This window comes from Geospiza fortis, unplaced genomic scaffold (assembly GCF_000277835.1).
Source record: "Geospiza fortis unplaced genomic scaffold, GeoFor_1.0 scaffold145, whole genome shotgun sequence".
In the NCBI taxonomy this organism is placed as follows: Eukaryota; Metazoa; Chordata; class Aves; order Passeriformes; family Thraupidae; genus Geospiza; species Geospiza fortis.
This window is the reverse complement of record NW_005054362.1, coordinates 2,570,554-2,586,962: the sequence shown is the minus strand read 5'-3', so window position 1 is coordinate 2,586,962 and position 16,409 is coordinate 2,570,554. Positions and strand designations below refer to the sequence as shown.

Below are 16,409 nucleotides of genomic sequence, written 5' to 3'. Positions count from 1 at the left end.
ACTCCATGCCTGCAAAGCTGCTGGAATAAGTAGAAATAGCCCATCAGAATTCTGTAAAAAGAGACTGTTCCTTGCCTTTATTTAAGGAATAGAATTCTTGTTTTAATGGAAGCCTTTGCTGTTTTCAGCCAAGTTGATGCTTCAGCCTCCTGTTGGATAAAACGAGACTGAGGTCTGAGATGCTGCTCAACAAAATCCTTTTAAAGGAAGGAAGCTTTGGCTCTCTTGAGCTTACACAAAGTACTGTAACTCAGTGCTGAAGCTGAGAGCACCACCTTGTGAAATCTGGTGTAGCAGTGAACATCTGCTTTTAAAGAAAAAGAACCTTTCTGTACCTGTGTGACATGCTTGTAGAAACTGATACAGAGTTTTTGCTAAAAGGCAAACATTCTGTTTCCTTGGCCAACTGAAATGTTTCCTGTTTCACTTAAACAATTAAATTAAGATCATTTGAGGAAAGAATTTTGACATCCTAAAAATTTCAGAGCTGACGATTATAAATTTTTTATTCCCTCAGGACTCCAGATAGAAAATCTCTTCTTAAGACTTTCATCTTTATTTTAGGTGAATCTGTGTCTGTTATTAAGCACACGGACCCTGTGCCTGATCCTCGTGCTGTAAATCAAGACAAGAAGAACATGCTCTTTTCTGTAAGTAATTTACTTTGAGGTTTTCAAAACATGTATAAAATAACACTGAAGCTGATAAAAAAAGTGCAAAACTTCAGGTCTTCCCCCAAAAGCTGCATGACTTTGCTATGTTCTCTGTACATATCTCTATGTGTGTCTCCATACACATTGAACTAAATTAACTGCTAATGAAAGCTGTCCTCAGGGGAAGATGCTGGATGAAACCAGTCTGTATGAGGAAAATTATTTTTGTCCTTCACAAGGAGGTCTTGCAGGGTGGAGCACACACACTTTCAGTTTTTCTGCAATGATAGTTCTTCAGTGTGATAAGAGCCCACACAAATTGTGGTGTTGTGTAGCTGAAGTTGAGAACTGGCTTTCTGTATAGGAATGAAATAGTTCCATTTATTTGAAGGAAGGATTAAATGTCTTTCAGATAAGAGAATGACTTTTTGCTGGCAGCTTAATTTTGCTGTTCCTTTCCATGTTAAATATGTTCACACAGGGAGCCCCAGAGAACACATCTATTACTCATAGAGTAATATTTTCTAACAAAATAGAGCCCTAATTAAAAAAAAAAAAGAGAGGTAAAGCACATTCAGTATTCCAGTTGAAACACACATGCTGCTTGCTCAGCAGCTGGGTTTGTGAGAGATCAATACTGACTTGCTTTGAGCCTGTTCTGGGAGCAGAAATTCCACCCTGGAGTGTTCCCTTACAGATACAGGCAGTGTCATCCTCTTCCTCTTTACCCTTTTCCATATCGTGGCTGAAGCACAGTCTGAACTTGTATGAGGTGGTTTGGTTTGAGGGGTTTTTGTGGTGTCTTTTTGTTTTGGTTTGGGGCTTTTTTTTGGTTAAATTAAAACTAAACATAAGAAACTCACCCCACAGAACCTGTTTGTAAACTGACTCCAAGTTTTCCCTGCTGTCCTTTACCTCAGGGTACAAACATTGCTGCTGGGAAGGCCATGGGGGTGGTTATTGCCACAGGGGTAAACACTGAAATCGGGAAAATCCGCGACGAGATGGTGGCGACGGAGCAGGAGAGAACCCCCCTGCAGCAGAAGCTGGACGAGTTCGGGGAGCAGCTGTCCAAGGTGATCTCCCTGATCTGCATCGCCGTGTGGATCATCAACATCGGCCACTTCAACGACCCCGTGCACGGCGGCTCCTGGATCCGCGGTGCCATCTACTACTTCAAGATCGCCGTGGCCCTGGCCGTGGCCGCCATCCCCGAGGGCCTCCCTGCTGTCATCACCACCTGCCTGGCGCTGGGCACACGCAGGATGGCCAAGAAGAACGCCATTGTCAGGAGCCTGCCCTCTGTGGAGACCCTGGGCTGCACCTCGGTGATCTGCTCCGACAAGACGGGGACGCTGACCACCAACCAGATGTCCGTGTGCAGGGTACGTCCCACGGCTGCTCCTGTTCTCCTGATCCTGGCTCTTTCAGTTCTCATATCACCAAAATCCTGCTCTATTTTCCCAAGATAAGCCTCCACTTTGAATTCAGTTTTCCGCTGTGTAGTCTTGAAATCTTTTGTCTCTTTCCTTTTTTAGTCATGGCCAAAAATAGCTGTACCCACACTCATGGAGGAGAGGGTTGTTTGTAAGCAGCTTTCCATTGACTTGCCTGTGAGCCTTTTGGGTTACTGGTAATTCTTTGGTGTGATTTATGCCTTTTTTTAGAAAGTTACACTGTAGAACAGGCTGTGTGTAAGCGTCAAACAGTTGCCTCTTCAATTGAGAAAGACAACAATGGTGGAGAAACTTAATGTGAGAAAAGGAGACTTACTGCAGTAACTTTGACTATCAAAGGTATTTTCACTCCTGAGTGGTTCCACCTTTATTTGGTTATCTTACCTTCAGTAGCTTTGCTGGTCTGATGGGGATCACTGCAGTGTTCTCAGTGTGCAACACTGACTAATCTGGCAGCTTGAGGTGCAGTTGACCCTGTCACCAGCATTGCCAGGGTCATCTTCAATGCTGGTGTATTTTTAGGTAAGCATGAGTTCTGTGCCTCTCCTCCCTTCCCCCCAGTGTTCTGTCTAGTGTTGGCTCATTTGGGACTTTTACTGATGGTCACTTAATATAATGCATGTTCAGTTGCCAGTTTGCCCTTCTGTGTAGGGATTTAATGGAGAAAACACTGAATTCTTCTGTTTAGTAACTTTAGATGTTCAGTGGCACAAGAACTCCAGCATGCAATGTCCAGAGCCTCATTACATTGGGTTAGAATTCCAAATGTGTGCATGTTGGGCTCTGCACACCAGTGGTGAAAGTTTGTAAGCCCTAAGCACTTTGTTCTCATGTGATTGATGGCTTTTTCTTCCTAATTGGTGGTTGACTTGTTCTACTTCCTTAAGTATCGTAGTATTTATACCTAAGAGACACAAAGCAGCTGCTCATCAGTATTCCAGAGGAGGTTACTTGCAGTAGAGTTGCATAACTGCCCTAGTCTTTGCAGGGATTTTTTCATCCTGCAGATGCCAAAAGCAGGAGGCTTCCCTGGTTAACTCATCATTTAAGTTGTGTTTATTTAAAAGCTCAAAATGCTCTGCTCCTTATTTAGAGGGCTAAATGTTTTAGATCTTGTCCAGCACAACTTGGTTCCTTGTTAACCTCTGAGGGCTGCAAAAGAACATAAATTGAAGTTTTCAAAAATGTAGCAAAATTCTAATACCTGTGACAATGAGTTTATTTTACTGGGCTGTGTTTTGTGAGGATGCTTGTCTAAAACAGAGGGCACACAATGATGAGAGAGGAGGACATTGCTAAAATGTGATGTGACAAAATGGCCTTTGCTAACCAGTGGATCAGAAGTTCCATTAGGATACACCATCAGTTAGTGAGAAATTATCTTTTCCAGTGCTTCTCCTACAAGCCATGAGAGTAAGAGAGCTTCAGGCACTGTGGTTTTTATCTCCATCCTCTCAGATGAGATTCTGCCTGCAGCTCTCCTAGAAAGGAAACGAAAGACTGAGTTGCAGATCTCTTAGAGGTACAACTGCATCCTTCAGATTGGTGTCTGAATTTGAAAATTTCATTTCACCAGTGCTAGAAGAGCACTTGAATTGGCTGATTGGTTTAAACTCCCAGTGTCCCATGTGGTAAAGTGACTTGTAGCTGGAAACCAGGACAGGAAACACTTTCATTTAAGGGTGGTATTAAGAGAAACTGGCCACAGTCTGCCTCTTGCTGAAACCTCACCTCTTAGATCTCAGTTCTTCTAAATTGTCAGTGTCCAAGCTGACAGTGTCCAGTGAGCTGTGTTTGACTATTCCAAAACAGAGCATTAATTCATGGTTTGTGTCACATGAGAATTATTTCACAGGTGTGAAGCTTAGGAAGAGCTTGGATCTAGTGGGGATTGTCAGGTGGTGTGTGAATGGTTTTCCCAGCTGCAGTGTACTCAGTTCTGTGGTTTTCAGCTCTGTTTTTCAGAGCTCTGTAGGCACAGGGCTGTTCCCTGTACTTTGTGCTTCAGTGTATGGAGCTGTTCAAACATATGTGGGATCCAAGTGCACAGAATCAGGTCTTGTCTGGTTTGTTTACTCAGACTGAACTTGCCTCTTGTACCTTCTTGCCCAAGGCCTGTTTAAATCTCTTGCTTTAATTATTGTTCAAAGGTAGTAACACTTCTAACTCTCTAATTTCAGATGTTTATCCTGGACAGAGTAGAAGGAGACAGCTGCTCTCTGAATGAATTTACTGTAACTGGTTCAACATATGCTCCCATGGGAGAAGTGTAAGTGTTCTGTGCAAGTTAAACATTTGTCTGTTCATGCATTTGCTGTTACTCAGTCTAGAAAAGGGATGCATGTAATACCAGTGATTGTTAGTAAGTGAGAGGTCAGCCAGTGAGAATGCACTCTGAAGGGCTGGGGAGGAAGCAATAAACAGGAAAACAAAGATAAATTGTAGGAAAGTAAACCTCCATAAAACATAAAAAGTTTCCAGTATTGTAATGTTCCCTTGTTAATCTAAAAATTAGTAAGGGGTAGAGAGGATTTATTTTATGGAAATCTTCCTGGACTGAGATTAACTATCTCAGGGCTTTTAAGTGAGATTTACTTTTTTTATTTAAAAACGGGGTAAATCTGAAGAGGTGAGCATCTGCTAATCTGTGAGCTCAGTGTTTCCAATTTCTCTGCCTCAGAGAATGGGGAAGTTGTTTTTTCTGAGGCATCTTCTGAATGTGTTGGAGTCACCTCTTAAATTGACTGTAAATTCCAGTCCCTGGCCCTCAGTAGTTCATTGGTGCATCTGTTGGTGTTTGTCCCAGCCTTTGCTATTTGAGCTGCTGTTAAACCCAGTCCTTTAGGAAAGGAATGAGGTTTGGTTTACTTTATCAGCTGCAAGTCTGTACTAGTGAGGTAAGTGGCTCATCCTGGAATCATCCTGGAAACTTCAGGAATTTTTAGGACTCTGCTTCTTGAAGAAAAGCCTCTTTTTGCTGGGTTGCTGCAGCTCCTTTTATTTGATCAGTCCTCCATGTGTTCTATAACCTTATCAATTCAGTTTCACTTGCAGAGTAGAATTCTGCTGTGGATGGTGTGGATTTAATTTCAGTTATTGTAAACATCTCAGCCTTGTGCAGTTCCACTCGTGTGCCTCTGACTCCTGCAATCCTGCCCATCTCAATAATGATTATCTCTGTTTAATTTCCATAGCAGTTAAGACCCTGGTGTTCCCACCAGCTGGAAATCTTAATTCCCCAGTTCTCTTTTTTCTTTCAAAGCTAATTGCTGTCAAAAGCTTCTGCTTTCATTTCAGGAGGAGGCAGCATTTGCTTAGACAAGGTGACTCCAGACCTTGCAAAATTCCCAGCCTATTGCACTTTAGCTGGGCTCAGAAGAGCTCCAGATAAACAAAATAATAAAATAGAGTGTGGTGACAGATGTGGGGGATAATGAGACAGACAGCAATGTTTGTTAATGTGCTGTTTTCACTTGCTGAAGTTGAGGGAATGTGAACAAGCGTGTTAAACTCACTTCATTTGGGGATACAAAGGATTCTGAGAGAGGGAAATTGCCTCAGAAAGGCTCTTACTGGAGCACAGGGAAACTCAGCTCAGCTCCAACCCTGAGGGCTGGTTTATTTCTGCATTTATGGACAGCTTTTAAAGCAGTGGCTTTGGAGGGATTTTAAGTAAGGTGACTGACTTCACCTTGGATTGCAAACTGTCACTGAAAATGGAGTTGGGGGCAGGATAAGGAGGAATTAATCCATTGCACTGCCCCAGAGCAGGACCTGCTCCAGATATGAACCATTTCTGACAGGTCTTCAGACACTGTGGGCTTCCACAGCCTATTCCTTTTATAACCATTAAGTGTTCTTGCACAAAATCAGTAATTCTTCACTTACTGTTAAAATATATCATACCTAACTTTCCCCTATTCATTGAGAATATAAAATCACAAATATTTCTTACTAAAAACCTCCCAGATTTCATACTGATTTGTTTTCCAGGGATAATGGGAGATTGTCAGAGTTTGGAGTAATTTTGCCATGTCTCAGCACACTCAGTCTTACTGCAAACTGACAGCAGAAACCCAACAATAATTAAGAGCTGCAGCAAAAGCTGGCAGGTTGCATCTGACCTTCAGATGAGTTCATCTTGAAAAACCTGAAGCTGTAAGGAAAAAAAATTCCTTTATCCAGAACTGATCCCAGCACCTTGGGCTCTGCATTGTTCTTCAGAAACTGTTGATAAGGAACACAAAAAAGAGGGCTGTAAAAAAACACACCCTGGTATAACAAATTATGAATATTGCAATAAGCTGGTGTTGAGTTCAAAACAGGTGAAAACGGAAGTTTTGGGTGGGATGGATAAAGTGACAGCCTGAGAGCTGGACTTTAAAGCCACAGCCTATGGGTGTAGGATTATCTGCCAGATGAAACATTAAAAACATACTTCATACTTGTTTCCTTAAGATTCTTTTTGTTCTCGTGCTTTGTTACACAACAATGGAATTTGTTTGCAGTACCACAAGTGAACAAAAACTTACATAATGGGACATGTCATAGTCTGTGTTGTGAATTCTTAGAGTAATGATCCACATCTTTCCACCATCAGACCTTTTCCCCCCTCCTTCAGAGCTTTAATAAAAGATGTTCTCTATTACCTCTGTCATGGTAATTTTGCTAGGGGAAGATAACAGTATTGAGCACTGTCTTCATTCTCTTGTGCTTGCTGTAGAAGTCTGGGAATGTTCCAGAAAAGGAATCAATTCACTGTTTCCAAGTGTGAAAGCAGAGAAGTTGCTTCTTTCTTGTGATGTCAAAATGGTGCTTTACTTCAGGAAAATGTACCTTCCCTCTCTCTGAAACCTTGAGATATTGATTATTAAGCGTGTTTCACTACTAGAAAAGATCATGGCTTTAGGAGACTCACATATAATACAAATCAGTTGTTAGGAAGTTAAAGAGGAAAATCTGCTTTAATGCCTGCCCAGTGCATGCACCTCATGCATTGCAGTAAAGCTGCAGAATGTGCAGCAGGAAGGCAGCTGAACTCCTCAGGTGTCCTGCAATATCCCTCTGCTGCTTGGAGCTCCCCTCCAAGCCCTGCACAAGGTCAAGCTGTGCCTTCCTGTGCTCATCTCTGAGCCCTTCTCCAGGCTGCTGTGGCACTGGCACTGGAGCAGTGAGGTTTTGTCACTCAGGGAATGATGGCATCAGTGATCTTCTCATTCCATTCATGATTCTGATCCAGACTTCAGAGCTCCCCTTTATCAATCCTGCTCTTCCCAACAACTTCTATAGTTCCAAATCCATAACTAATGAGCATTGTACTAAATAGAAATGCAGTAAAGAGGATGAAGAAAATATGGGATGCTAATACTAAATAACTAACTTCAGTCTCCTCCTTTTCTTCCTCTGGAAAGGCATAAAGATGACAAACTCATTAAATGTAGCCAGTATGATGGTCTTGTGGAACTTGCAACGATCTGTGCACTCTGCAATGATTCCTCTTTGGATTACAATGAAGTAAGTTCATGTCCTGGAACAGAGGAGAGTGTGGGAATGAGGATAAATGTTCTCATCTGTCTGTGTAATACCTTTCAGTGCTAAATCTCCTTCTAGTCGGGGGGAGGAGAGTATTTAGGCCCTCTGAAGTATTAATTCTGAGAATTACTTGTTTGTTGAACACTGAGAACCAAATCCAGCAGCAAGTGTAATCTGTAATTTGGAGATCTCCTGGTGCTGCTTTCTTGCTTTGCCTCGCTGCCTTTTGGTTGCTACCAAGTCTCAAAATGTCTTAAATGCTTGATGATAAAATACTGACATCTCTCTCTGCTGCTCTTGAGGGTAAAGGCTTCAAATTCCTACAAATCAAACTCCTCAAAGCTGCTCTTTTAAAATAGTTTTACTTATTAATAAGCCACATTAAATCCTGTAAAGCTTTTTTTTTCCCTTGTTGTGACACTTGAGCTTTTGTCTGTGGTAGGTTCCAGGTGAGGTTTAAACTCCTGTGCTTTTGTTTGCTTTGTGTTAACTCAAGGCTAAAGGAGTTTATGAAAAGGTTGGAGAAGCCACAGAGACGGCGCTGACGTGTCTGGTTGAGAAGATGAACGTGTTTGACACCGACCTGAAGGGACTTTCCCGAATCGAACGCGCCAACGCCTGCAACTCGGTGAGCCCTCCTCACTGCCATTGCTGGGACACAGCTCTGTAGTGTGCATCACCTAAATGCAGCTTATGCTTTTTGTTTTAAAAAGGTGATAAAACAACTGATGAAGAAAGAATTCACTCTGGAATTCTCCAGAGACAGGAAGTCTATGTCTGTCTATTGTACTCCGAACAAACCGAGCCGCACGTCCATGAGCAAAATGTTTGTTAAGGTCAGTCCCTCACTGGAGAGAGAGGTGATGGAATGGCTGCAAAGTATTTTAAAAATTAAAAATGACAGTGTAACTGTAATTTAAAAATTAACCTAACTTAAAAATTACAGTGCAACTAACTGCAGCTTGGAGTGGGAGGATGGACTTTGTAATTTAAGCAAATGTTGTAATGGAAAGGATTTATTAAGCTAAATTATTTCTTCTTTTTGCCTCTGCAGGGTGCTCCTGAAGGTGTGATTGACAGATGTACACATGTCCGTGTTGGAAATGCTAAAATACCTTTGACCTCAGGAATTAAGCAGAAAATAATGTCTGTCATTAGAGAATGGGGAACTGGCAGAGACACATTGCGTTGCTTGGCTCTGGCAACCCATGACAATCCTCCCAAAAAAGAGGAAATGAATCTGGAGGACTCCTCAAATTTCATTAACTATGAGGTAAGATCAGTAGCACTTCTTCCTCTCCCAAACTGGAGAATGGTGGCTTCTTCTGTTTGATTATTCCTCGAGGAAGTTACATCTGAGAATTTTATTTCTGAGTGTTTTTGATATCAGACACAACAATTCCCTCGAGGAAGTTACATCTGAGAATTTTCTGAGTGTTTTTGATGTCAGACACAACAGTTTCCCACTTGTATGGAGGGAATGCTCAGTCTAAGAAGAGACTTTGTGTTTTAGAAGAAATTGTTGACAGTAGGTAGCTTTTTCTGGCTAAAAGCACAAGAAGAAATCAGTTAAACAGTCCAAAAATTGCATTGTGGTTTCAGCTTTTATGGTTTTTCAGTTTGGCATTGCTCAACTACAAGACCTTTTTGGGGATTTTGTGATGGAACATACCCCTCTGGGAGTCAGGTTCACTTCCCTGCCTCTGTGCTGTCAGCTGCAAGGGCTCAGTCCATGATTGTCATCTTAGCTGCTCTGTAATTTTCCAATGAAATCTGTATCTGGTATTTAGGAGAAAAGTAATAACAGTTGCATGAGTTTTTGGCTTGTGCTCTCTCTGCTCCTGGCACTGATGATAAAAATGAAAGACCCAATGCTTGCAGGTTGAATTTGCAAGACTGGCAAGTAGAACACGTTTCCACTTCAGATTAGTGCATTTGAAGCAAAATTTGGTAAGGCAGGACAAGGAGTTATCCTAAATGTCACAACACAGCTGTAACATGCAGGGAAAACAATTCTTTCTCTGCTACCAGAGGAGAAATCTGCAGGATCTTGCACTAAAACTCACTGGACCTTGTTTCAGACCAACCTGACATTTGTGGGCTGCGTGGGAATGCTGGATCCCCCGAGGATTGAGGTGGCTTCATCCATAAAGCTGTGCAGACAGGCTGGCATCAGGGTCATCATGATCACTGGGGACAACAAGGGCACGGCCGTGGCCATTTGCCGCCGCATCGGGATCTTTGTGGAGGATGAGGACGTGTCCACCAAAGCCTTCACGGGCAGGGAGTTTGATGAGCTGTCCCTGGCTGCCCAGAGGGATGCCTGTCACCATGCCCGCTGCTTTGCCCGGGTGGAGCCTTCCCACAAATCCAAAATCGTGGAGTTCCTTCAGTCTTTCGATGAGATCACAGCCATGGTAAGTGATGGTTGTTGGTTAGAAAGGCAAATGATGTTTAAACCCTAATTAGGCTTTCTCTGAGTAATTCTCCATTCTGGACAATACTTGCTTCCATGTTTCCCTGCATTTAGTGAGTTTTGAGGATCCAAACCCACACCCAGTGCAAAACTCCTTTCTGGATCTGTATGTTAATGCCCACCTTATTTACTGATTCATTGCCAACCCTGAATTCTCATTTTAGACTGGTGATGGTGTCAATGATGCCCCTGCACTGAAGAAAGCAGAAATTGGAATTGCCATGGGTTCTGGTACTGCAGTGGCCAAAACTGCTTCTGAAATGGTTTTAGCAGATGACAATTTCTCCACGATTGTGGCTGCTGTGGAAGAAGGACGTGCAATTTATAACAACATGAAACAGTTCATCCGATACCTGATCTCCTCCAATGTTGGGGAAGTTGTTTGGTAGGTTTAAATTTGTTTTTTCTTTGAGCTAGAGTGGTGATGATGGAGTCTTCCAGTATTTCTCACTAAAACCAGAGGAAGAGGTTCTCCAGGCCATGGATCTCTGTGGAAGCTGCATGTTTCTGGCCTGTCTTTAGTGAAGAATTGTAGCTTGCCACAAAAGTTGCACGTTGTGTTACTTAGAATATTCTAGCTCAGTAGGTAGTGCTTTCCAGTTATTTCTGTGATTGGAATAATTCTCTAGAGAAGGAAAACCAAAACCTTAATCAAACAGTACGAGATGTGGAATTTCAGATAACATAGTCCCAGGCATAGCTTAGATGTTTGTTTAACCTCAGGTTCCAGGAACATGTCTTGTGTTCCTCTGGGAGGAGCAGTGGTGACCCAGCACCACAGAATGCATTGCTGGTGACAAAATGTAAATATTGATCTCCTCACAGTCCTTCCATCAAAGCAGACCTTTTCCAGAGTGGGATAAAGCACAGCAATTGTCTTGCCTTGTTTCTTGTCATCCTTCATATGGCTCTTGCTGCAGCCCCTGTTTGTGTTCTATTTATTCACACAGGCTTGGAGCCATGAAAGTTACAGGCTCAGTAAACTTCTGCAGGGAATAGCAATAATCTAGGGAAATTAAAGTTAGTTATTTGAGCCAAAATGTCTTTTAGAAAGTGGTTTGCAGTCCTTTACCCATGTGTATGTAGACATTTAGCTATACGGACAAGTAGAGTGGAGAAAAAGCAACCCTAAAGTCAAAAGTCTTCAATTTTTGAAGTTATCAGAAGAAGACAATGCTTCAAAGCTTACATGCCAGCGGTTAATCTTTGCTCTTGGATATGTGTTTAGTTTTCTGATAGTGAATATTCAGCTTGTGATCTTCAGTGGGTAAGAGAGAACAGAAGTGCTGCTGCAGGTTTAGGCTTAAGCGTTACTGACATGCGCAAGAACAAGCTTGTAACTGCTGGGTTTCTTTGTAGTATCTTCTTGACTGCTGCCCTGGGTTTTCCTGAGGCTCTGATTCCTGTCCAGCTGCTGTGGGTGAACCTTGTGACCGATGGTCTGCCTGCCACTGCCCTGGGCTTCAACCCTCCCGACCTGGACATCATGAACAAGCCCCCGCGCAACCCCAAAGAGCCCCTCATCAGTGGCTGGCTCTTCTTCCGTTACCTGGCTATTGGATGTAAGTGCTAATGGCTTTTTTACCTTTAAATTCATGAATTACAGCCTATGTTTTTTTCAGTACTGGAAGTCTTGAGGCCTTGAGAAGTTTGAAGTGTGGCAATTGAGGTCTTGTCTTACATACAGTTCACAGTGCTGAGAAAAGCTCTTTGTTTCCTTGCAGGTTACGTTGGTGCTGCCACAGTGGGTGCTGCTGCTTGGTGGTTTATTGCTGCTGATGGTGGTCCAAAAGTTTCCTTTTACCAGCTGGTATTTGCTCAGTTTAATATCTTTGGGGGGAGAGGGGAGGTTCCTGCTGCTTTCACACATGAAATGACTGTACAAACCTGGTAGGTTACAGGAATTTGTATAATTAAACATTTTCAGACTTGTTCCTGTAAAACTTGATGATGATTAATTAGTCTTGATAGGAAAGCTCAGAGGTGGGATACCTGAGCTTCTAACAATTTCAAGGACAAATTGTTGTCTTGTAAGTGAAAGCCTAAAGAGGATTTTTCTAAAGCAGGCAAGTTTGTAAGCACTGGTTTTGAGTCACAGTAGAAACTTCCCTTTCTATAATACTGTTTTTTTTTTTTCCTGGTTGCCTATTTTACATTTTAAAAGTTAACAAGCTGTGGAAGTGAGTTGTGTCTGTTCTGTTCCAGAGCCATTTTCTGCAGTGCAAGGAGGACAATCCAGACTTCTATGGGGTGGACTGCGTGGTGTTTGAGTCCCCGTACCCGATGACAATGGCTCTGTCTGTGCTTGTCACCATAGAGATGTGCAATGCTCTCAACAGGTTCGTATGTCCCCACAGGAAAGCCAAGCCCCTGCAGAGCTTATCCAAAATCCTGCTTTTTGTGCAATTTGATCCTTGGTGAACAGCTCAGCTAATGAAGAGTGAGTCACATTTCCCTTCTGAGTTCAGTTTGTTTGCACTACCAGACTCTTAGATAACATTTGAGATCTCTTATCATAAGGTGTATTTTTAAGTCTGCCAATTCATTCTGGTATTTTAGTAAGCACAAGCAACTGAAATATTTTCCATTATTTTTAATCTAAGCTTAATCAATCAGATTATCCCTACTATGTTGGTATAAAGTGATATCAAGGAGAACTAAAATAAGAATGCTGAAGATATGGAAAATAGTTTTTCCTGCCCTAAGGGAGTGTGGGTTTAGCCAATTAATATTAGATTATAAATGGAAACCACTAAATAGCACAATGTCAAGGGTATTTTTCTCCAAATAGCTTAGAGGTCAGTTAATTTAAAAACAAATAAACTTGAAATACAAGTGCACTGGGGTAGTCCTACATAAAGATATTGCTCTACATCTGCTGCTCTGGATCTCAGCCTCTTCTCCAGCACAGCCTAAATGCAGATGGAATCAAGAGCCAGCATTAAGAAGGTGAAGGGTTTTGACCCTCTGTCAGTCTTTCAGTGAACTCCAGCAGAAGAGGGTGCATCTGGGGCCCTGGTAGACTCAGCTCTCTTAGGCTGCCATGTCCATACTTCCCTTTCCCTCCCAGGGAGAGGATTTTGGGGTCATGGTGAGAAGAACAGACTAGGTCAGGACAGAACACTCAAGACTTTGAAGAACAGACCTGAGGCTGATGGTGGCTGCTGTGCTAAGCTGACTTCCAGGCCAGTTGAAGCTGCAGCATCCAAACTGTGCTGGGCTCTTTCCTGCCTGGGGTCCCTGTGCTGTGCCAGGCTGCTTTGTGGTTCTCAGAGCTTCCTGTTGCTGTCAGAGTCACACATGAGCCATGTTTCTGTTGCAGCTTGTCAGAAAACCAGTCCCTGATGAGGATGCCCCCGTGGGAGAACATCTGGCTGGTGGGGGCCATTTGCTTGTCCATGTCCCTCCACTTCCTCATCCTTTATGTGGAACCACTGCCAGTAAGTGCTCCTGCTTTCCCCCCACCCTGAACTTGCAGACAGAGCAAAACCTTGCCTGGGGCTGCAGGGGGAGCTTGGTAACCCCTGGTTTTTCTTTCAGATTATCTTCCAGATCACCCCTCTGAACGTGACGCAGTGGCTGATGGTATTGAAAATCTCCCTCCCTGTCATTCTGCTGGATGAAACTCTTAAATATGTGGCCCGTAACTACCTGGAACCTGGTAAAGATGATAGTGTGCGGCCTGCCACCAAACCCTGTGCTCTGTCAGCATGCACCGAAGGAGTTTCCTGGCCATTTGTGTTCATTACTCTGCCCCTGGTTATCTGGCTTTACAGCACAGACACTAACTTTAGTGATATGTTCTGGTCTTGACTGACATGGTGACGAGTTTTACATTCAAAGGAGAAAAAAAAAAAGTTTAACTTAATTTTTTTATTGTTTAGAGCAACTGTCTATTTCTGCTGAATTTTCACATGAACATATTTGCCGGTGATGGAGGTTTCATAATCTAGATTTTGGTTTTTTGCTTTTTCTGACTTCAGTGGGGGCAATATATTCCTCTTTTATACACAGTTAAAGTGTCCATTGACATGTACAGAGAACTAACACTATTTTATGCAAATATTTTTTTGTAGATGAAAAGCATGTACAGTGTTCTGTTCAATAGTCTATTCATCATGTAAAAAAAAGTAAATTTTTTTTGAGCCAGCGGACACTATCAAACTAAATTGGCAGCAGATTTTAGGGAATGAATGTGTGTTGTCTAAAACTAAAAAAGCATGTAACTGTTTGTCTTCTGCATGATCATCCAAACTTAATTTGTCATAAAGTCAGGTTTTGTTCACAAGCAGAACTTTCTGCACTGGGTAGAGAATCCTGCTCCCTGGGTCAGGATTTCTTCTCGGTCCCCTCTTCCCTCACTCTCGGTTCTTGACTGTCCTTGTTTACACCACTTTCTGTATGAGGTATGCCTGATCTTGCTCGTGCAGAAAATGCCATTCCAGGTGCAGCCTGCTGGGGTTCTTCCATACTCTCCACACACATAGGGTTGTTTTTTTTTAAGGATTATTTATTTGTCTATTGTATTTTATTGTAACAGACCTTACTTTGCCAGTGTTGCCCATTATGCAGGGATAGGGAGGGCTACTTCTGTCTAAAGCCTTTTTAACACACACAATCTGTTTCAATTCAAAAGAGGGTTTAAGTTGGGGTTTAATACCTTTTTTACACATGTCAGAGCCTTTCTTTTTATTTCTTTTTTTTTCCCCCCTTTTAAGATCAAAATTTGCAATGAGACCTGAAAAAACAACTTGCACTGCATAGCTAGAAATTGGATTTCCTACACTTAGGGCACTAATGCTCAGTTGTATACATGGAGTTACTCTGCTGGCCTGTTGTTAGCCTGACTTGAAGTAACAAGCTCGTGTGTGTTTTTTGTAAAATCTGTAAATAGCACATGACCAAATTGAACATATTGTATAGAACTATTTTTATTTTAATGTGGCACTAACCACCTTCATTATTACGGTAAATGTTAAAGCATGTTTTCAAATTCAGTCCTGTATCAACAATGTGTAAGTCATTAACAGTCCTAACTGTGGTGTTTTTCTCCAATGCCTTCCAACTTTCATCGACTAAAGTGAGTATTTTTCTTCCATTTCACCCTGCCAGTGGTGACTTGCTGTAAAATAGCATATGCTGTATACATGTTGAAGAATAAATAGTAATTTCCTTCATTCCCATGCTGTGTTTTGTCAAACTCTGCTGTGCTACATTATTATCACCACTTTAGACTCTTGTTTTGTGGTCTGAAGCTCAAATTACTGATTCCAAAGGCAAAGCACTTGCTTTTGGTTTAGTGTATTTTAGGGTCTTGTTTTATAGCACCTGGGAGCCTTAGTGCCCCAAGGTCTTACAGCTTTTGGTCTTAAGTTTGAGATAAAATCAGACAAATCTGTTACTTAAGACCCTGACAGCTGTTACCATGAATGTTTAGTGTCCAAAACTCTCTGGTACTCGTGGTCAGGTGCTGGTTTATTCCAAAGCTTTTCCCTGCTCTGACTCAGGGTCTGCCCCTCAGAGCTGAGCACCCTTCCCTGGTCCCTGCAGTGCCCAAAGGGCAGGTGCTGCTCCTGGCAAAACCAGCTCCTTATTTGTTATTTGCCATCTGAGAAGGCAAAAGAACATCCTCAGCTTAACAGGGCAGTCTTTGAAAGCTGCCCTGGGGTCACTGTGTCTGTAGAGCAGCAGGTGCTGTTATCTTGTGCTGGCTCAGTCTGCTTTAGTAACCAAATTCAAACAGCTTTGTGATCCCTCTTGGAGGGGAAGGACGGTTCCAGGCCATGTTCTCTTGCTGCCAGCTGGAATCCAGCAGGCACACATAATTCTCTAGGTTTAAGCTCTCAAGTGGAGAGGTGCTCCCTCAGAACACAGAGGCTCTATCAGAAATTCCTCTGCATTGGGATACTTTGTTTATAGAGACTTTGACTTGAGTTGATGCTGAAGTGGCTCAGAGGAGCTGACCTGATGATGGAGCAGATGTGTTGCCAAACTGTGAGCATTCAAATCCCCTCAAATGCCCTTTTTTGGTGTGGAAGAGCCAAACTAAGGGTTTGCATTCCATGAAACCACTGGCCTTCACTGGCCTTTAGCTGTATCAATAACAAATGAGCAGTGTGAGACCTGTCCCTGTTCCTGGAAACAAAAACTAACAGTTCCTGTGATGTAGGATTCCTTGAGATCAAAGTGTGTACCAGTGTGTTATTTGCTGGAAACAAATTAGCAGCTTAGTTCTGTGTGCTCCCCCTGCTATTGACAGACATTTCCAGGGCAGGAGTGCCGCTGAATCCT

The 16,409-nt window shown here is 42.5% G+C and overlaps 1 protein-coding gene across 3 annotated transcripts in view; it reads left to right on the top strand.

Annotated features, from left to right (window-relative positions):
• Nucleotides 1-16,409, top strand: part of ATP2A2 (ATPase sarcoplasmic/endoplasmic reticulum Ca2+ transporting 2) — a 43,421-nt gene that overhangs the window by 23,354 nt on the left and 3,658 nt on the right. The window contains exons 7-20 of one of the 3 annotated variants that reach the window (XR_004082070.1): nucleotides 565-650; nucleotides 1,574-2,038; nucleotides 4,291-4,379; nucleotides 7,522-7,624; nucleotides 8,139-8,270; nucleotides 8,356-8,478; nucleotides 8,697-8,915; nucleotides 9,724-10,059; nucleotides 10,283-10,503; nucleotides 11,478-11,680; nucleotides 11,843-11,928; nucleotides 12,324-12,457; nucleotides 13,441-13,558; nucleotides 13,659-15,198. Coding sequence is in view for 2 of the 3 variants with exons in the window: in XM_005424016.2 (XP_005424073.1) it covers nucleotides 565-650; nucleotides 1,574-2,038; nucleotides 4,291-4,379; nucleotides 7,522-7,624; nucleotides 8,139-8,270; nucleotides 8,356-8,478; nucleotides 8,697-8,915; nucleotides 9,724-10,059; nucleotides 10,283-10,503; nucleotides 11,478-11,680; nucleotides 11,843-11,928; nucleotides 12,324-12,457; nucleotides 13,441-13,558; nucleotides 13,659-13,931 (2,588 nt within the window). In the remaining variant the exon portion in view is untranslated. Of the gene's footprint in view, nucleotides 1-564; nucleotides 651-1,573; nucleotides 2,039-4,290; nucleotides 4,380-7,521; nucleotides 7,625-8,138; nucleotides 8,271-8,355; nucleotides 8,479-8,696; nucleotides 8,916-9,723; nucleotides 10,060-10,282; nucleotides 10,504-11,477; nucleotides 11,681-11,842; nucleotides 11,929-12,323; nucleotides 12,458-13,440; nucleotides 13,559-13,658; nucleotides 15,300-16,409 lie in introns of those variants that run through there. The other 2 variants (XM_014308247.2, XM_005424016.2) reach the window with 2 other exon arrangements.